Below are 22,310 nucleotides of genomic sequence, written 5' to 3'. Positions count from 1 at the left end.
TGCGAACTGTGGGCCATTGTCGGAAACAATGGAGTCAGGCAGCCCGTGTGTTACAAACAGGCGAGTTAATACCTTGGTAATCGCTAGTGTGGTAGTCGTGGATAGTTGTGCCACGTCAATCCATTTAGAGTAGGAGTCCACGACCACTAGGAACATTTTCCCGTGCAATGGGCCGGCTAGGTCGATGTGAATTCTGGACCACGGAGCGCTGGCGCTTTCCCACTTAGTAGGGGTGGCAATAGGAGGAGCTGGACGGGATTCCTGGCAGGGATTGCAGGAGCTTACCCATCTGATGATGTCCTCGTCGAGGCCCGGCCACCATACGTAGCTGCGTGCTAATGCCTTCATTCTGACGATGCCAGGGTGCCCCTCGTGCAACGCCTCCAGAACTCGGGTACGCAGTGAGGTTGGGATGACCACTCGAGTGCCCCACAGCAGACAGCCCTGCAAACTGGATAATTCCTGCAGGCGGGTCTTGAAAGGTGTAAATTTGTTTTCAACATCACCGCCCGGCCACCCCCTCCTCACCCAGTCCAGTACCTGGGCGATCGTTGTGTCAGTCTTGGATTTGGCCGCAATGTCAAGGGCAGTGATGGGGAGGTCCAATTGGGTGACCTCAAAGATAGCGTGGACCGGAGCAGGGTCTTCAGCTGGAGCCGTAGGGGCAGCGGCTGAGAGCGTCTGCGTGGGACAATGTTTTACCTGGGCGGTGTATGAGTCTATACGAGTATGCTGCTAGGAAAAGGGTCCATCTCGTCATTCTAGGAGAGAGGACTTGAGGGGTCTGTTTGTCCCCAGCTAGTAGACCCAGGAGAGGCTTATGATCCGTGACCAGCTCGAAAAGTGGCCAAAGAGAAATTCGTGAAATTTCTTCATTGCTGCAACAGCTGCTAGAGCTTCCTTATCGATCTGGCTATAATTGCGCTCTGTTGCAGAGAGCGTCCTGGAGAAAAAGCGATGGGAGCCTCGGAGCCATTGGGGAGCCTGTGGCTTAATACTGCCCCAATTCCAAAAGGGGATGCGTCTGCTGCTAGCACTAATGGAAGGTTGGGGTCGAACTGAATAAGGACCGCCTCTGACGTGAGTAGTGATTTGACGGCACGAAAAGCGGAGTCTTCCTTGTGACCCCAGTGCCAAGGCGATTTTTATCCAACAGTCTGTGCAGGGGTTCTGCCACTGATGCTTTATGGGGCAGGAAGGACGCAGTAAAAGTTCAATAGCCCCAAGAAGGCCTGCAGTTCAGTTTTGGAGGTTGGAGTGGGTGCCTCGTGAATTGCCTTAACCTTGGACTCCAGGGGGTGAATGCCTGAGGCGTCAATTTTATAACCCAGAAAGTCCACCTGTCTAGTGGCAATGGCACATTTTTCTTTTTTTAATTTGAGGCCATGCTGTCTGAACCTCTCTAACACTGCTCGAACTCTCTGGAAGAGTTGGGGTCTGTCCCTGGCCGAGACTAAGATGTCGTTGAAGTAGGGTACTACACCAGGGAGGCCCTGCAAAATCCGGCTCCATGAGGGATTGAAAATGCCTGGGGCAACACTTACGCCAAATTGGAGACGCTTGCACCGGAAAGCACCCCTGTGGGTGACAATGGTCTGGAGTTCCGCTTGTTTGGCTGTCAACAGGGAACTGTTGATACGCTTGAGACATGTCCAATTTGGCAAAAATGCTGCCAGGTTCAAAAGTGTGTAATAAATGCTGAATGACGGGCACTGGGTAAGCGCTAACTTGTAAAAACTTATTAATTGTGGTCTTGTAGTCCGAGCAAATTCTCAGGCTACTGTCTTTTTTGAGGGGTGTGACAATGGGCGTCTCCCATTTGGCGAAATCTGTTGGCTCAATGACCCCTTGTTTTAATAATTTATCCAATTCTGCATCTAGTTTTGGCCGAATAGCGAATGGGACTCTACGCGGTTTTAGCCTGATTGGGACTGCCTGGGGGTCGACTGAGAATGAGATAGGGGTACCGTTATAACACCCCAGCTCATCGCTGAATACATCTGAGTAATCAGCGAATAAGGAGTCAGTGTCAGAGGTTGAGACAGCATGGACTCCTGTTAGCCCTAGGCCGAGATGGGGAAACCAATCGAGCCCCAAGAGTGTGGGGAGATTGCCGTTAACTACCACTAGAGGTAGGTGACCTTGAAAGCTTTAAAATTGACAAGGAACTTGCCTCTGCCGATTACAGGAATGACCTTCCCCTGGTAGTCCTTCAGGCTAAACTGGCACTTCTGGAGCCGGCTTGTTGATAGACTGGGCTGTAGCCTCTTGAGGGTGCTCCACGAGATAATTGAGAGCGCTGACCCTGTGTCAACCTCCATGCGACACGGTTTACCTTCTAACAAAACGGAGAGAGAGATTTTACTAATGGTATGGCAAGTGTGCTTGGCATGGTGGTGAGTGCGACAGTTCAATACTTGCCTCTGAGGTCCAGAATGTGAGAAGGAAGGGTGCCTTTGTGCCGAGTTTTGAGAGGCTTGACAGACTCTCGCGATGTGCCCCCTTTTGTGGCAGGTGTTGCAGGTGGCTCCTTTGAATTTGCAGGCGGCCCTTGGATGAGATCCACCACAGGATAGGCACAGGGTGATGTGCTTGGGTGGACTGATGCTTTCTTGCTTGGCTCCTACCTGCGGATGCCTGGCGTTGGTGAGGCGGTGGATGTCGGTTTCATCACTAGGGGCTTCCTCTAATACCACCTCCTCGGAGTGGACTGGAACTGTCGTTAGCTTGGAAGTTGGACCATGGATTTCGGTGGCTGAGTGTGCTGCCAGTTCTGCTGCCAGGGCCTCCTCGACGGCTTGTGCGAGGTTGAGGTCCTTCTTAGCGAGTAGGCGCCTTTGGAGGTGGAGATCCTTGACCCCGCAGACTAGTTGATCGAGGAGCATGTCCTCCAGGTAGGTTCCAAACCCACAATGGAGTGCTGCGGTCCTGAGGGCGGCCATGTACTGGTTGATGGTCTCTTTGTCTGATTGCTTCCTCATACGGAAGGTGAATCGCCTGGCAATCTGTGAAGGTCTGGGAGAATAGTGGTTAGTAAGGATTTCTAACAGTTCAGACCATGGAACTTTTTTAACTCACGTGGAGCCATGAGTGCTGTGGCAGTGTCAAAGACGATGGCTCCACAATAGATCAGGAAATATGATTTTTTCCGGTGCTCCCCTGCATCAGCCAGCCCAATTGCGTCGATGTAATGGTTAAAGCGGTTCTTGTATGACTCCCACTTCTCCTCATCCGGTTTGAACGCTGGGAAGACTGGATTGGAATTCATAGTGAGGAAATCGGTTGTACAATCTGTGGAAAAAATCTCTCTGGGGCAGCAGCAGAAGGTTTCTAGTGCCTGTGGCAGGCAAGTGATTTCAGCTCTGGAGAGGCTTTTTCACAATCCTCTCTCTCTCTCTGGGCTAAACACGAGATTAGGCTGCCAGCCGTTGGCAGCGTTTTGAAATTCGCGCCTGCGTGGGCGTCAGTGACTTGGCTTACAGCACCGCGCTGTACTTTTTAGGTTTGAAATTCAAATGACAGCCGTTTGAATTTCGCGCCTAAAGAAACGAGCGGCTGCGGCTCGCAGCGCTTCACTTTTCCTGTAGCTAGGCTAACAAGCGGCTACAGACGCTTCTCACTTTCGTTGCTGGCTGACCGCTTTCTCTGGCTGCGGATCAGCGTTCGCTTCTCGTTGCTTGCTGACCGCTCTCTCTGGCTGCGGATCAGCGTTGCTCTTATCGCCGGCCGATCGTTCTCTCTGGCTGCGGATCGGCGGCTAGTGATTCAGCGGTTGCATTGTGCTTCTGGTAGCCATCCCACCCTCGTCGCCAGTGTTAAGTTTGGGTAATGAGAGGCTGAACCAGAGCATGAGTGCAACAAATACTTTATTATAACAATAAAGGACTGACCGTGCTTGCCAAGCCTGGAACTGGCTCGCAGCGATCAGCAACTGGTTGGACCCCGCAGCCTGCTTTTATAGCTGGCTGCTGGGGAGAACCAACCAATGAGCGAGGGGGAAAACCGCCCCCGCAACGTGAACGGACCTGAGTGGGAACTCCTAGAATAAAACACTAATTTGTCTCCAGTGTCGGTCCAAATTCTTATGCAGATCTCACACCTGCGACCTATGAAGAGGATCATGGCCCTCTCCTCCTGAGTAGACCACGTTTTACCCTGATCCTCTCCTCCCTGCGTGCCCTAGGATGGATAGGGGATGGGCCTGGGTCTTCCTCTGACTGCTCAGCCAGCCTCTGCCCTTCCCCAGCCTCCTCCACCACCTCTGGAGCCACACTTCCACTCCCTGTTGGCTGTTCCTCCTCTTCCTCAGAGTCAGTCTTCACCAGAGGCATGACATCTTCCAGCAATTTATGCTATTTGCTTATTTTATTTATTATTTATTAGATTTAGTAAATACAAAACTAATGATTCCAACACAGAGGTACAAGAAAATTTTGAAGCATAAAACTGTATAAAATTATAAGCAAAGCAAAATCATAGTTTAGAATATCAGAAACATGGTCCATGATAGAATGTGAAACATCTCCTGAAGCTGCAACAGAGATTCAATTGGGGGAAAAAAGCCTTTTCAGCTGGTGTAAGAGCAAAATGGCCAAATCAAATGTGGTTGGTTTCATTTGCATGCTTCAGACATGATAAATAAGTTATTTGTTTATATTGTCATGGCTATATCCAAACTCTGGCTTAGCTTTTTCTGGCTGCTTTTGTAAATGTGTGTGTTGTTTAGTGACATCATTCTAGAAGGATTCGGGTGATAACTGCATAATGAAGATTAATACATAAAAATCAGGACCCTTCTCTATTTTTTGAGAGAGAGGGAGGGAGAGGGAGAGTGAGAGGGGGAGAATGAATGAGAATGGCTCTTTTGGCTTAACATTTTTTGGTTAACTTCCCAATTTATATGGAACTATATATGGAATTATATATATTTATATAGCATCCTGAATCACTCAAAAATTCTGATAATTGAAGAACGTACTTTGCAAGTTTGCTACACTTTTTTAAAAAAACTAATAAGATCTCCTGGGAGGTCAAAACTTTAGGAAACGTTTCTATAAACTGTAAACTTTCAGAAATCTTTATACAGTAATACATACTGTATGCTATGCTATATTGCAGTGTGTAGTAATTATTACTACTACTATAGTTTGCCTTCAGCTCAAGCTTGGAAAACTAGTGGATTGGGTTTCTATATTTAAGGAGGGTATCTGCACAACTGTCATGGAATCCTGAGTGCTGGGTTTCGCTGAATGTCTGTCACATGCAAGCTAATAGCATATGAGAGGGAATATCAGACTTTGAGTAATGCATATGCACCTAGGATAGCGATTTTTAAAATAAGCAAATAAATGGAAAGTGGAGGTAGTGAGATTCCTTTTAACCAAAAGTACCTCTCTATTTGAAAGTCTGCTTCCTAATCCCAATATCTTATTCTGAATTCCTTAAGGAAAAGGTAGCTTATCAAGAAGAAAATGGAAGTGTCTCGGTTCAGAGAGTAAATGGAGAGATTAGTTAAAAGCAAAACATTTGCAAGCAACATTGAAAACAATAGATAAAGCTATTGCAAAATCACTTAACTTCTTCCAAGCACAATTTCCACCAGTAAGAGAGGCCCCAGTTTTGATTTCCTTAATGTTTTGGGATGGGCATGAAGGAGATATATGAAAATATTTTAAATTTCAGCGAGGAGCTGCCTCTGATGTTTTACCAGTTCTTTGAACTGACCTTTACCTCATCCTGACAGAACAGGACAAGAATCTGAGTGACAGTGTCCCACAATGCAATTACTGTGCGTCAGATGAGCTGGTCCCTTACAAATCACCTCGAACTTTACACATCTGCTGGCTGTCAGCATCTGCCAGGTTCATTCACCCGAAAATAATGAAAAAAAAACTCTCATTATTGTGCCATAACAGGTAAAGTGTTAGGACAATTATTGGACATCCTCAGTGACCTTGCACAGTCTAAGCCAACTGCCCTTGCCAACATTTTTGGGGGGTCAGCTTATAGGCATGTTAAATATGAACCCTGTTTTTGCCCTCTCATGCTGCATGATATAAAGGTTGTGACAAAAATTGGCAGATGGGGAAGAGAGATAGCAAAGGATCATGTTAAAGCACTGTCGCTTTCTAAATTGCTGCTGTTGCTCCTTTGCCAAAGCAAGATGAAAAGATTTAGACTTAACAGCTAAGGTGAATTTATTTGGAAATTTGAAGACTGAATATTAGAGTTTGTGTTCATATTAGCATGACAAATTGTGTTTATTTCATTTGCCTTCATTTCCCTGTGGCTGAACAAATAAATACTAAGCCATGGTTTGTATTGCCATAATTTGCTTAAATTGGCTACTTTCATAACACATGAAGGATAAAACATTGTGTATGCATTGAGGGTGTTCACAAAATAGATTTAAAAAATCAATTATAGCTTATTATGATATGTGACCCTAGCCTATGCACATCTTTGGTCTTAAAAGCACTTAGACTTACTGTGTAGTAAGTGCTTTACAGCATTCTCTAAGGCAGAGGTCTGCAAAGCTGGCTGAGGAACTCTGGGAGTTGAAGTCCACAAGTCTTAAAGTTGCCAAGGTTGGAGACCCCTGCTCTAAGGGGTTTACCAAGTCATCATATTGTCCCCAACAATCTGAGTCTTTATTTTACAGACCTTGGGAGGATGGAAAGCTGAGTCAACCTTGAACCGGTGAGGATCAAACTCCTGGCTGTGGGCAGAGTCAACATGCAATACTGCATTCTAACCATTTCACCACCATGGCTCAACTAAAACAATAATAGGATCAGGACTGCCCTTATAATGGATGTCCTTGATTGAGTCCTGGGTTGCTTTTTTGTCAGTTCATTCCTAGTTTTACAAAAGATTAAAAAGGTGCAAGAAGTCCTAAATAATACACAACAGCCTGAGATGAAAAAGTATATTGAAAGCTTAAAAATGCATGTAAGAATAGCGATAAAAACATTGAGCAGACTATATTTGAACTAAAGGTTTGGAGGGATTCAACGTGCAATTTTCAGCCCTACTCTTCTTATCTGAAATAAAATGGGAGTTTTCTACCTGAGACAGCAAATTATCAGGGTAATTCAACCAATGGAGACATATCATCTGACAAGATTGCATTTGGCCCAAGTTTCTTTGTACTCACTTAAGTTTAAAAAATAATCAGGTGACCATAGAATCCAGGCAAAATTTCACATACAGTATTTTTTCCCCAATATATGAAAATCTAATTTGTTTTTTATGTGAGGTTGAGAAGTACTTTGAACTGCATATAATTCCACTTAGCACCTTTGTTTTGTTTGTGAGTATGTGTGAGGCTGGGCATGTATGTGTATGTTGATTGTGCATATATTCCAGTTTACACTATATTTGGAATAACAGATGTGAAGTCCTGTCATTTTAACTGTTGCTCCAATTGTTCATTGTTCTGAGAAGGTCACATCATAATTCATTAACAATAATTATTCCCTGGGTACACGTTATCCTTCTTTATTCAATTGCTTCATTAGCTCATGACTAATTCTCACATTCGTTGCTCCAATCAGTGAACATATATTTATAATATACAAGTAGATGCTATTAGTTATAATATATTAACTGCCTAATTTAAAATAGAATAGTTATCTTTATGAAGGGCAATTAAACCACTAACTGTAATGGATAATTCACATACCTGTGATTAGGAAAGACAAATAATACAAAAAGAAGGAATCTGGAGATGACATGTTTTAGTATTTTAAATGACCATCAACTGTTTTTTTTCTACTGTGGAGCTACATTTTTAAAGAAGTACTTGTGGAGGGTTGATTTGGAAAGTATCGCAGATAGTATAAAATCATAATAACCCACAAATATGGTTTAATGTATATTTTGATTTATTTGATAGAGTGTATAATATCATTTTATTTTCTTAGTGCTTTTTTGAAACAGGTCCCTAGTAGCACAAATATATATTTAAAATTATTTTAAAGAAATAAAACAAGAATAATATCCAGATGTATTAGACCAGGGGTGCCAAACTCGGCCCGGATGTATCATGTGGTGGTCATGCCCACTCTCATTTTAGCAAAGGGGAAAAAAGGTCGCAATACATCATGTGATGACTCTGTGGTGACATGAATTTGACACACCTGTATTAGACCATAACTTTTATAATTATATCATTGGATAAATCCAGCTTTGATGAAAGGAGTTATGATCGAAAGCATTTGGTGGGAACTCGATAGTCTTACTTTGAAATGCAAATTTAACCATAATTAAATTAAATAGGATATGGATTCTGATTGCCATTTTTGTCTCATGCCTTTGACTATCGAGTTCTTTTAGGATTACTGTTGCCTAAATTGTATTTGTGTGTATGAATATATGGCCAACTGGAAGGAGTTCCTAAATTGAAGATGGATAGCATTTGGGATTTACATATCTGTCTGGCAATATGATACTATTCTGGAAAACAGAATGTTGCTTTATGTTCAGCAATTTCAGTAATACAGAAAAGAATAGATGTATTTGCACTTATTTCTCGGGGTGGGGTGGGGTGGAGATTCCATTATAAGTCCTTGAGGCATCGCAGAATAAAATGAAATTAAAAAATTACAAATGGTGCTGTTTGAATTGGAGTCTTCAAATTGTAAACATATTAAAATACTTAATTTATTAGAAAAAAAATAAGTAAATGGAATTAATGAGGTTGTTTTTGTTTTTAAAATTTGACATCTTACTACTTAAGTGGTATTATTAATTATAGTGTTTGTACTGAAACACATTTTTTCTTGAACTCTAACTATTGGTGACAGACAATCAACATATATTGCATTATAAATATGTTAATCTTGTTTTATAATTATAAAACATAAATGTAAATTACTCATGGTATTGTGATTTACATTTCATGTAATTCTTTTCAACATACACTTATAACTATAAGCTTTGACAGAAATATTCATTTAAATCCTACATTCTGTATAACTAATTAGCTTAATAATATACCATTTTACTGTCACAGGATCAAGGCATCTGGTCTAAAGCTGCAGTTTTGCACTAATGAAACTCAAGCTACGAGGGACAAATTTGTAAAAAAGTTGCAGCATTTGGGGTTTGACATTGCGGTAAATGAAGTCACTGCTCCAGCACCTGCAGTATGTCGAATTCTGAAGGAGCGCAAACTGAGACCTCATCTTCTTGTGCATGATGGTTTGCTAATATTTAAAATTTTACATATAAAGTAGACTGCAATTAAGTAATTTCAACCTAATATAAGTTCACTTTAGATGTGTATAATTCAGGAATGAAATGTGTTAGTTTCACAGACTAAATTAGTTTTGGATGAATGATTAGATTAAGACAACTGGAAGTCAAAAGAAAACAAAAATCCCAAATTATTAATGAAAGTGAGCAGATGAGGTGGTAACTGGATAATAAAATGGCCCAATTAGGATGAACATCTGATCTTTTATAATCTGAAGTTTTCTGAAGTCATGAAGCTGAGTATAGGGTGAACGTTCCTACCTCCCATCTTGTGCCAACTTTTCATTGAAAATCTTGGCATGTGTTCCAATTTCTTGGTTTGTTAATTTAACTGAACTAAGTAATTTGCATTTTGGTTTAATGTCTTCTAAAATCTTCGTGAATGTGCTAGCACAGGATAGGAGTAAAATTGCTTACCTGATCATAGTATCTTCACACTAAAACTGATACACAACATAAACAATCTACTGCCATACCTGACACTTGTTTCCAGATTCATAAAATATGCCCTTTTCCTTTTTTTATTTCAAACAAATGTGGAAGCAATCCTAAGGTTGTTTTCTTTTCTTTCCTACTGGGAAACAATGAAAATAAAACCTTCACCAGATTTCTTGTAATTTACAAGCAATTTTATTCTGCTTAGTCTTGGACAATGTTAGCATTCTAAGAAAATCTTTCAAAATGTTTTTTACTTGAAATATTTTTTTAAAAACTCAGGCTTCTTTTTAGGCTTCCAGGCACTATCAATTCTGCGTAGTTCACATGCAACTAGTTATCTTGAAGTTCAGAAACATGACCTGAGGGAGTAGATGTATCCTCTTCTTGGTTTAAGCTTCATTCTTGTCATGTTGAACTGCAACCACAAGATATCAGGCTGACATTAAAAGACAGTTGTCTCCTTAACCATCTCTTAGACACATTTATTTGATTTCCAAGCTATCAAAGCCATTTTCAAAATGCTTCTGGATTCTGGGCAAGATTTTTGGAAATGGCAATGTTAGGTGCAAGAAGTCAGGATAGAATCCAAAAAAGTATGAATGGTTTAATTTATGCTACCTATTTACAAGAATCTGCACTGCTAATATTCCAGGAGAATTGGCACCAGATAAGAGTCAATGGACTTAGATCTCCAGGGGCATAGAAATTTCAACCTGATGATGAGTTTGACTCCTCCCTCAGGCTCATCCTGGTCATCTCCGATAGACAAAGTATTCAGGATGGAGATACATTGCATGCATTTTTCATTTCTTATCAATTAGCCTGTATTTAGACCCTGCTGAACATGCTCTCTCTACTCTTTCTATACATTTGTTTTACATTTATTTATAAAAAAAAATTAGATTGTCTGAGGCCTGTTAATAACTCTTTTATGGATGTGGACGATACTGTATTGGCTATACTGGACAAAATCAAGTGAGGTTTTGATTTATAAAGTAACATTTATACAGTAGCATTTGAAGGTGAGAATATGCAGTTCTGGTAATGTTTGAGCTGCTTTAGCTCAATAGGCCTAGGTTAATATGAACTTGGAAATAAGGATAAGTTGTCATGAAATACATAAATATATGTTTATTACTCCTTAGATCTCATTCCTGAATTTGCCGATATCGATAAAACAAATCCTAACTGTGTAGTAATTGGGGATGCAGCAGACAACTTTTCTTACAAAAATCTGAATGATGCTTTCCAAATTCTCATAAGCCTGGAAAATCCAGTTCTGCTGTCTTTGGGAAGAGGGTAAGTTAATAAGTAGAGCTCTGAAAATCTTTTTTAAAAATAGTAATGTTTGCTTGATGTCCATAATTTTTTCAAATCCTAACTGCCTTCTTGCAAGTTTGTAAGGTGGTCCAAGGATATCTCTCAACTGCCCAACAGTTTTGGTGCTGAAGACAGATGTAAAGGATAAATTGACTTTCTCTTTCTTTAGTCAGTTTTGACATCTGTATGTCAATCAAGAGAGCACTAGAAAAGAATTTTGTCCCAGGCTTCCCATCTTTCTGAACGGTTGGTTCATGGTGTCCAATAGTAGGGCAACTCATGCTGTCCTTGTGTCAAACTAAAAGAAGGGCTAGTAAGATAAAACAAATAGTGGTATAATCTCCTTTGCCAATTTTCTTTTCTGAACCTATTTAAAGTATTTTTTATTATGAATGTTAATGTTCTTTGTCATATTTTCCTCAACATCTTTTTTCTTCCTCTTTTTTTATTGTGCGCCTATATTTCTTTTGTCAATGTACAGGTAGTCCTCGACTTACAACTGGCCACTTAATAACTGTTTGAAGTTATGACAGACATCCCCCCTAAAAACTATTTGTGACCCAATTTAAAAGTTTTGACAGATGCGCATTCCCCCCCCACCAGTCAAACACTCTTAAACTTGGTAGGATTTCTGAGTAAGATGTACAATATATTAAATCTCACTGATGTTCTTACAACTTTCTTCATGTTAACTGTACCATATAACAGCTGTACTTCTACTAATTGCTTCATACAGAGATGTAAGAAGAAAGTAGGGATCATGTTTGCATTAACTATGTGAAGCATACTAAGTGGAATATATTTAATAATGGGCATCAGCTTCCTCTTGTAAGATCTTATACAGATCACAACTGTAATCTGTCTTAGACTTGTGAGTGTTGATGGTGTGGATTTTGCCTTCTATTTCATGCCTTTTCAGCCACTTTTCTCATGAGTTACTAATATTATGTAAAGTATAACAGTGTTAATAATGTTCATTTCTTTAACTTTCTTTAGGAAAAAAGAAACAGAATTTTTTCCTCTAAAGTTTTAGTGTATGCTCTTGAAAGCTAGAACATTAGAATGACTGAAGCAGAATGCTGTCCTTGTGAAAAGGGAGTGATTTACATTTAGCATCTGTTTTGGGTTGAGAGTGGGAATTGGCTTTGTAATTTCCTCTGTCATGCCACTGTCAGAAAATTAAGCTGTTTACGCTAGACTATAGAAGGTTAATGGCTGTTCTAGCAAAGGTCAAGTGGTCATTTTAAAGAGAGGCTGTGCTGATTAATCGAAAATGGCAGAAGGATATAGCATAAAATCTTATGTGACTGCCCATCCTATACATTTTTGCTCCTTACCTATTTGTTTAGGAATGTTAAAAAAAACACTTGAATTGTACAGTTCTTTCTTTTTATTGTTCTAATAAAAAGAAAGAAAGAGATCTACTGAATCATATTTTGAATGTTTGCTTAAAAAAAAAGTCAGCTGCTGAGCTTCTTCACCAAACATAGTTATTTGGAATAAATTCCCCCTTAGCATTTCCAAAGAAATTGGGATTAGAATGAGCCTGCCATCTTAGGTAGTGAGTCCAAGATGTTTTGCAATACTGGTTTGATTCTGTCAGTGATATGTGCTATGATCAAAGCCATTTATAAAAAAGAGAAGATAATATTGCTAAGAATATGTATTAGTAGCAGCAAATTTGGAAAAAATGCTAACTCTCTGGACTACACCCCAACTTCTATAAAAATATGTGTGCCATAGAGGTCAGTTGGATAAGACAACATAGATCTATCATCAAGAAAAATTAATCAATCTTTTTTAATTTGTGATGCAGGAAAAATAATATTTGCCTAGTTGAAGTAGTAAGTTAACTAAGTGAATGAGTACTATTATCATTGATTTTAATAATTAAGGTTACTTTAATTGAAAAGCATACTGGTTTATTTTATGTTTAATCTATTTTCCATAGATTACTGTAAATAATAAATAAAATAAAGATGGCCCTTCATCCATAATAAGTGATAACTTTCATTATCTAATTTTTTTCTTTAGTAATTTAAAAGCAAAAATATTTAACAAACATGGTAAAACAAATATATTTCATTAATAAAGCATAATGAATAATTTGATAGCTTATCACAATTAAGGTAATGAATAATGTGTTGTTTTGGTTACATACATACATATTTATTCTATTCAGCATTTTGTCACATTTATCTATTAAGATTTTGTTTATGTTCTATTTAAAGCTATGTATTTATTGCTAAACCTATTGCATTTGGGGGCAGAGAGCAAAAGCAGAATGTTATATGGATCAAAAGATCAAAAGATTGGAAATACTGCATTTTAAAGCTGCATATTTTCAATTTCAGACGCTATTATAAAGAAACAGATGGACTAAAACTTGATGTTGGAGCATATATGAAAGCACTGGAGGTATTTTATTGTTTTAGTATTAGTATGTTCTTTATTCCAGCAAAAGGGTCACTCATATATTAGTTTATTTTATTAAAACATTTATATACCATTAAACATTTGCCTATTGCAAAATATATTACCAAATTACCATATGACACAGGACCTAGTCAGAAAAAAGAGATAAGATCTTTTCTTTTTAAACCAATATTTTTCAACTAATTCAAAACGTGGCAATTTTTTTTTTTGCCAAGATGAGTCTTTGGCAGACTATCTCATGGTCTTAATCATCTTCCTTTGTGGGATGTGTGTAGCCAACCACAGTTCAGAGGGCTGATGTTTACAGTGAAATTCTGCATAGCAGACTATCCAACTTTTTTCCAAGTGGGTTTGGTTGTGTACATACAATATGAACAGGGCATCTGGAGCTTATGACCCCAATTGGGACTGGAACTTTGATGCTTAATTTGAAATATTAAAATGGCTCTACTTGTTCCCAAAGTTGTTCTCCTGGTCTTCTGTTTAGACCAAGGTTGTTGAACATACTAGGCTATATAAAAAAACAGCAGAACTTTCCCCCCTCTAATAAATTCCCTATGCACTTCTGTGGAACCCATCTTGTATCTTCAAAAGCACACCTTTAAAAACTGGACATAAGCCCTGAAGATTATTCTTGATATTTCTACAAAAAGTATTCTTACTTTAAGCTATGGTTTAGCATGTTACCGTCATTTGAATGTCGATAACTAGGAAGCAAGCAGTGTGTATAAATCAGACACTTTTGTTTTGAAAGTTAACAGTGTTATTTTTGTCCTATTGCCTAGTATGCCTGTGATATTCAAGCTGAGGTGGTGGGAAAACCGGCCAAAATGTTTTTCCGATCAGCTTTGACAGAAATGGGCATTGAACCTCACCAGGTAAGATTTCCGAACATTGTCAGAGTTGATTTTACCAGCTTTCTCAGGATGGAAATGGGAGGATGAAAGAATTCATTGGGGAAGAAATATGAAAGCAATTCAGTTGCACAAAAATGTATTGGACTTTGAATTTGCAGGAAACAGCTGTTCTTTCTCTTTGAAAATAAAACCTGCTTCAGTTCATTTCTCTTATGTTAAATTGTTCATATAAGCCGATAATAACATGTAGAAAGGTTTCTAAAGATTTCCAATTGGCACTGGAATGTTATGTGGAACTGAATTCTTTGTTCCAACCGATGGCCAGAGGTAAAATTAATGCTCAGTGATACAGTAGTTATAATGAAAAGTTATACACTATTTCCCAACAAGCAGGAATAATTTACTTGATGAACATTTTGAAGAGTGTTCCTGCCAAAACTACTGAATATAGTTATTTGGTAGCATGTACATTCATTTAAATTATTATTAAGTAATAAATTAAAGAGACATCTTAAAATAAGCAATAATCTTAGGAGATTTATTATTTTTCTTTTTGTTTTTATCGTCTATTTTATATTGTAAAAAAACCCAAAGAGATATCTTTAAATAAGTAATAATCTAAGGAGATTTATTATTTTTCTTTCTGTTTTTATTGTCCTTTATTTCATAATGTAAGTTGTTCAGAGTTGTCTGGAATTGGGCAGCCTCCAAATTTAATCATGAATCCTGAAGCTAAATTAATCTTCAAGTATTTACTTCGAATATCAGATTAGTGCTGACTCTTTGTGACCACATGCATGGCTTCTCTCCACTAAGCCTTTTAAGTATCTCAGATTTCATTGCTGCTGTAGTCAAATTTATCCGTCTTTCCATTGATCATTCTCTTTCTCTTTCTCCTTCAACATTTTGGATTTGGCATAATGCAATAGATGCCCATCTATTACAATATAATACACTGCTCAAAAAATTAAGGGAACACAAAAATAAGACATCCTAGATCTGAATGAATGAAATATTCTTTTTAAATACATTGTTCATTACATAATTGAATGTGCTGACAACAAAATAACACAAAAATTATCAATGGAAATCAAATTTAGCAACCCATGGAGGTCTGGATTTAGAGTTACACTCAAAATTAAAGTGGAAAAAAACACTACAGGCTGACCCAACTTTGATGTAACATCCTTAAAACAAGTCAAAATGAGGCTCAGTAGTGTGTGTGGCCTCCACCTGCCTGTATGACCTCCCTACAATGCCTGGGCATGCTCCTGATGAGGTGGTGGATGGTCTCCTGAGGGATCTCCTCCCACACCTGGACTAAAGCATCCCCCAACTCCTGGACAGTCTGTGGTGCAACATTGGTGGATGGAGTGAGACATGATGTCCCAGATGTGCTCAATTGGATTCAGGTCTGGGGAACAGGTGGGCCAGTCCATAGCATCAATGCCTTCGTCTTGCAGGAACTGCTGACACACTCCAGCCATATGAGGTCTAGCATTGTCTTGCATTAGGAAGAACCCAGGGCCAACCGCACCATCATATGGTCTCACAAGGGATCTGAGGATCTCATCCCAGTACCTAATGGCAGTCAGGCTACCTCTGGCAAGCACATGGAGGGTTGTGTGGCCCCCTAAAGAAATGCCATCCCACACCATTGCTGACCCACTGCCAAACTGGTCATGCTGGAGATGTTGCAGGTAGCAGAATGTTCTCCATGGTGTCTCCAGACCCTGTCACATCTGTCACGTGCTCAGTGTGAACCTGCTGTCGAATTTGCCAATCTTGGTGTTCTCTGGCAAATGCCAAACGTCCTGCACGGTGTTGGGCTGTAAGCACAATACCCACCTGTGGATGTCGGGCCCTCATACCACCCTCATGGAGTCTGTTTCTGACCATTTGAGCAGCCACATGAACATTTGTGGCCTGCTGGAGGTCATTTTGCAGGGCTCTGGCAGTGCTCCTCCTGTCCCTCCTTGCACAAAGGCAGAGGTAGCGATCCTGATGCTGGTTGTTGCCCTCCTACTGCCTCCTCCACGTCTCCCGGTAGTGCCTCCATGCTCTGGACACTACGCTGACAGACACAGCAAACCTTCTTGCTACAGCTCCGCATTGATGTGCCATCCTGGATGAGCTGCACTACCTGAGCCACTTGTGTGGGTTGTAGACTCTGTCTCATGCTACCACTAGAGTGAAAGCACTGCCAGCATTCAAAAGTGACCAAACCATCAGCCAGAAAGCATAGGAACTAAGAAGTGGTCTGTGGTCACCACCTGCAGAACCACTCCTGTATTGGGGATGTCTTGCTAACTGCTTATGCTTTCCACCTGTTGTCTATTCCATTTGCACAACAGCATGTGAAATTGATGGTCAATCAGTGTTGCTACCTAAGTGGACAGTTTGATTTCACAGAAGTATGATTGACTTGGAGTTACATTGTGTTGTTTAAGTGTTCCCTTTATTTTTTTGAGCAGTGTAGTTGAAGTCTCATTAATGATCTCAGGGAGATTCCTGGGTTGAGTTCTTCTAGAAGCCAGTTGCTGGCTTTCCTGGCCATCCATGGTACCCTTCAAAGTCTTCCATAGTGCCATAACATTGGTAATATTTGTGTCCTGTTTCTTCCATATCTAGCTTTTCAATCCATAGAGTTTTATGGGGATTGTGGGGTGTTTTTTTTGCCTGAATCTAATTAAAGCCAACATTGTAAGTCAAGAAAAAAATTTTGTGTCAGAGATTGTCTATGTGGCATAATATGTGGCAACACGATTTGCCAATGGGGTTGAGAAGCTCATTGTCTTGACCTCACCAGATTGCAAGAAATCTTAAGGTGTGTTTCAAATTATAAGTTCAGTTCACATCACACAGACAGCTACTAGAGCATGTCATATAGCTTTTTCTTAAAAATACCCCCAGGGGTTCTTTTTAGGTACTGATACAACTTAGCATCTTTTTCTGACAGTAAGTTTAATTAGACTCTTTAAACAATCTAGATATCTGTAAATTTTGTCAAATGACATTCTTCTTGAAAATGGCACTTGTTCTATGATATTTTCAACAAGTCAGCTATTTGAAGACCACTCTCTTGTTCTTTCTTTCTAGCTATCTCTCAGCTAAGCTATTTGTTTTGCTTTTTATAATCTTTCTTCTCAGTTCAATCCTTCAACATTCTTAACAGTTTTTGTTGTGCTTCTCTAGACATTTTCCAATTTGTTGCTATCTTTCTGGCAATGAGTTGGCTAAGTCTGAACACAGTTTCCACTTGTACTAATCCATTAATCCCAACTCTGAAAACCTGACAAGACAAAATCTTTTTTTTAAAAAAAATCAGTAAAATGTATTTGTTAAAAAAAAAAGTGGGAAGATTTTGAAAAATTCTGTACATTGATTGCTTCAAAAAGCATATAATTGAGAAACTATGCAAGAAAGCCAGAATGTAGACATGGTAAAGATATAGAAAGGAAGATCTAACATACCATTATTGCTTCTGTTGGATTCTTGCCTTCACAAGAACGGACTGTCTTTTCTGTGCTTGGCTTCCAGGATTCAGAAGCAAGGTTTGTTTCAGGGTGTTTTTACTGATGCTAACTTGATGGAATGACTTACAAGTTAAATAAAATGTACGTGTTCAAACTTCAAGCCAGCTGTGTGTGCCTGCACTGCCTGAAGCCTGATGTGGGTTTTATTTTTATTTTTATTTTTATTTTCCAATTGAAATTTGTTGAACTGGGGAGATTGGGATGGTGTAATTCTGTAGGTTCTCTATCTTAAAATGTTTTTGTATCTATGTATGTCTTAGAATTTATTAGAAATTACAGATAACTGCTGCTTGTTCAAGGGTGTGGGGAATCATGGGTGTGTGTAACAGATGCCACGTGGGTCAAGTAGAGGGCTCAGTTTTGGCACAGGTCAATAAGAATGCATGGAGATTGCAGGGGTGTGTGAGATATACCATGCTGAGCAGGGATGCTATGCAGGGACGTGGTATGACTTGGGAAGGGTGCTTGGGGGTGTACACGAAGGTCAGAGATGGCTCATAGGGGGCAGCACAGATCAGGGATATGCAAGAAGTGCTTTGTGATTTGGGAAAGGTATTGGGAGATGGGTTGGGGAAGCTGTGTGGCTGGGAGCAGCATAGGTAGGTGAAGTATGCTAGATAGTGTCATTTCCGGAAGGCAGGTAAGTGGCTCTACTGAGTGAGTAAGGGATTGCAAGACTGGCTTGGAAACTGTCAGAGAATATTGATAATAACATAATGAAGATAATATGATCACAGCAGCAGCCCAGTAGCACTGAAGCAGCCAAAACATCCCCAAATGTCATTCCCTTGGGTCATGGGTCCCAGATTTTGGACACTTCTGTTAATTGGCCTGTTAAAGATATTTTTTTGTATTTGAAATACAGAAAAGAGCCCTATGATACACTGTTTTGACAGTTAAACGTACATATTGACTTCTCTGGATTTTGGATAACAATGGGGTTTTAAAAGCTTTTTATGTGTTCATCTAAAATGTTATATATATATATATTTTAAGTCAATACAGCTTTTCCAGTTAGAGTCCAAAATAAATGGAGCGCAGAAGGTTGATAATGTCTACTTTATATCACTATGGTCATTATCTGTTAAAGGGTTTTTTACAAGTTTAGATCAAAATTAATATATTTGATGTTTCATATCAAATGTTTAAATGCTCACTTTTTGAGTGCTTGGGTACCATTTATTTATAGTTCCTACTAACTTTGGGGATCTGGACTTTGTAGCTCTCTTTCTCTCCAATCTATATAGCATCTCCTCTCTTAAAATCAAAAAGTATATCTTTACCCTCCCCCTGATTTAGTTACACCATTCCAACCTACTTATTATGAACAATACAATTCAGCCTGTGAAAGCACAAATACCATTGTGCTCATTTGGATCCAGGTAGTGCTGGATCCAAACATGGCCTGGGGAAAATGGCCAGGGGAACATGGCCTGCCCACAGTTTCTGCTGAGTTTCTGAGTTGCAGTGGGATAGATGGCTTTTTTTTTTTTTTCAATACACCAAAGCCAGAAACAAATTGGTTGAACTGCCAAAGACAGATAGTACCACGATATCATAAAGGTGGACGGCAGTTTCTGGAAAAGTGTATCTGAGTGACACTTGGAAAAGACACTTTATGTGCACGTCTGTCCCTGCCTAGGGTAATAAAATGAAGACTAGAGTGATGACTTTCTTCATAAAATGTTCAGATCCATTTATATGTTGCACTTAAATATGACATTAACTGCATCATTAAATCACTGTAAATCTCCATCTGTGCTTTGTTAAACTTGTAATAGTCTTCATCTGTCTTCATTTTGCCCCTACATCATCTTCAATTGTCTTGCCTGTATAGTGGGTAAAGTTTGAAATTTTTGGAATTACTTTAATCAATAAAGTTATCAGCAATCATTCCCCTTGATAACTGCTTTGTAAAGTGATCCTGCCTTTGCTTGCTTCAGTTGAGATGTTTTCAATCGACTCTTGGAATGGAAGGGACTCCCTAAAGACCAATTTTCATTTTAACCTTTTCTGAATAACTTTAGGGGGGAAAGATTTCTGGAATTACTTTAATAGGAAATTTAAAACTCTTAAAGGTAACCAGGCTCTTCTTATGATTCAGTAATATGACAAAGAATAATCCACCATTAAAAGATTACAGAAATAGCCTAATACTGATTATTTTTAAAGTTGTTGTTAACAGTGATTTTTACTGAATTACAATAATACCAAAATAACGTTAAGGTTCCAATAGCTTAATACAATATCATAATAAATAGAGTCTGTTGGTTGTAAATTGCCCCATCCTAATGAGAGTTATAAAAGTTTACAAGTATGTGCTTGCATCTATTGGTAGTTGCAAATTTCTGATAGTGCCAAAAATAGATAAGAAAATGTAAGAATACAGGTACAGTAGTAATGAAGGTAATTCACGTTGTCCTAATGTCACTGTGCTAAATTGAAATCAAGAATGTAACTCGCATTGTCTGAGCAATCTGTTTGACACAACACATCCTGAATCTTCTAAACAACAGGGAATTCATTTGTGCATTTGTGAGACTCTAGGAGTCCTAACTGAGCAGGAGTAGAGTGCTTCTAGCATCTGGGTTAACTAGCGAGGAAGGGAATCCAAATTTGGTTCTGAAGATCTTCCATACCACCAATAGTTCTACTCTCTAATTCCTCAAAAGCAATTTACCACTCCCAGCCTCAGATTACTGAAGACAATACAAGCCAAGGACTCTCCTTCTTTTCAGCAAACCCATTGAGAAGTAAGAAAGAATGCCAGTCATGCATTGTCCCACTTTTATCCATCTCTTTCATTTACTTCACCTTGGCTCATTGATTTCCAAAAATAAGGATGAACAAAAAAGAAGTGGTGATTTTGAGGAATGATGCAAAGCAGCGATATCACTACTTCTCTTCTGATCTCAAGACCAGAGAATGAAGATGATGGACAAGGTCTGCCCGCAGGTTCTGCTCAGTTTCTGAGTTGCAGTGGGATAGATTGCTTTTTTTTTTCAATACAGCAAAACCAGAAACAAATTGGTTGAACTGCCAAAGACAGATAGTACCATGAAATCATAAAGATGGACGGCAGTTTCTTGATAAGTGCTTAGACTCCATGTAAAAGTGCCCTCTAATTCTGGAATGTTGCCTCTCCCTCGTGAAATGATATCATCCCATATTTTACTTCTTGTTTTTTCCCCATTAAAAACAAAGCAGCTGATTTTTAACTCTTGAATTTAAACTTCTTTAAAAAAGCACTTTTCTGAGAAATTGCTACAACTACAATTGCATAAAGGATAATAGAAAGCAGCCCAAGAGAAAAGGAATTTGTGTTTTGCCATTGATCCATCCATCTTTTTATTGTTTCTCTGCTTTTGCAGACTAATTTTGTGCGATTTTGTAGAGAACTTCTTTCGCACTAGATCATAACAAGGTGTTGGACTGAGCTTAAGAATTGTATATAAAGCATGTGCTGTGGTTGTGAGCTCACATTTTTTTCTCTTGTTGTCTCAAAATGTAGCCTCTTTAAAATTCTGTCATAACCATTAGATCCATTGACCTAATCTGTGACAGATTATGTTAGGGTTCATTCATGCACAGGCAGATAAGGAAAAGTGTTTCAGAGCAAAATAGAGGGAAGAAAACAATATTCCATGTATAATACATAAAACAGCTCTGCTGCTTGAGCATTGATATGACCAAATTTTAGCATATCTCTGCATGTTACAGTTTGGGCTAGAGCATGGGAAACTCACCTTGACAACACAGTGTAGCAATATAGCTCTTAATGTTCTTTCTTCCATATCTTATATTTATCCTTTCTCACAGAACAATTGTGATGATGAAAGTCATTTTCAGTCACCTTGGATAAAGCTTGAGACTTAATTGTCACAGAAAATAAATATTGCATCACAATAATTGAAGGATAAAAAATGATCAACTTATACCCCTCCACTTCTCCAGCTGGGCAACCATTTTTCATACACAAAAATGGAGCTCTTCTACATTGTTAAACTGTTTAGCATTTGAGATGTTAAAGAAAATGCCGTAGAATATTTTTTTCCCATTCTTATTTCCCTCCTGAGGTATTTTCTTAATTGAAATTTTACAATTGCTGCTAAATTTGGAGTAGTGTTTAAGGCATCAGGTTAGAAATCAGTAATCCATGAGTTCTAGTTCTGCTTTGAGCATGAAAACCTTTTTCTCAGCCCTGGGAAGAAGGCATTGGCAAACCTCTTTCAAAATCTTGCCAAGAAAATTGCAAGGATTTATCCAGACAGTTGCCAAGGGTCGACATTGATTCAGAGGAACTATAATGTGTACATAAAAGAGCCTAGGAAAGTGTGCTTAGCTAAGCAATAGTAAGGTTTTGAACAACATATAATTTTTAACTGCTTATTCCAGTCTTCCTTCCTTCCTTCCTTCCTTCCTTCCTCCCTCCCTCCCTCCCTCCCAATTCAAGGCAGTGAACATA

General features: G+C 39.0%; 1 protein-coding gene across 4 annotated transcripts in view; it reads left to right on the top strand.

Moving 5' to 3' along the window:
• LHPP (phospholysine phosphohistidine inorganic pyrophosphate phosphatase) overlaps positions 1 to 22,310 on the top strand; it is a 124,926-nt gene that overhangs the window by 13,077 nt on the left and 89,539 nt on the right. For all 4 annotated transcript variants that reach the window (XM_026704933.2, XM_087932561.1, XM_087932562.1 and 1 more), the window contains exons 2-5: positions 9,017 to 9,204; positions 10,842 to 10,995; positions 13,371 to 13,434; positions 14,238 to 14,330. In XM_026704933.2, coding sequence (XP_026560718.1) covers positions 9,017 to 9,204; positions 10,842 to 10,995; positions 13,371 to 13,434; positions 14,238 to 14,330 — 499 coding nt within the window. The remainder of the gene's footprint in view (positions 1 to 9,016; positions 9,205 to 10,841; positions 10,996 to 13,370; positions 13,435 to 14,237; positions 14,331 to 22,310) is intronic.

Source organism: Pseudonaja textilis, chromosome 4 (assembly GCF_049901715.1).
Source record: "Pseudonaja textilis isolate UNSWEBS1 chromosome 4, rPseTex1.2, whole genome shotgun sequence".
NCBI classification, from domain to species: domain Eukaryota; kingdom Metazoa; phylum Chordata; class Lepidosauria; order Squamata; family Elapidae; genus Pseudonaja; species Pseudonaja textilis.
Note: the sequence above shows the minus strand (reverse complement) of the source record. Positions and strands in the feature narration are given on the sequence as shown.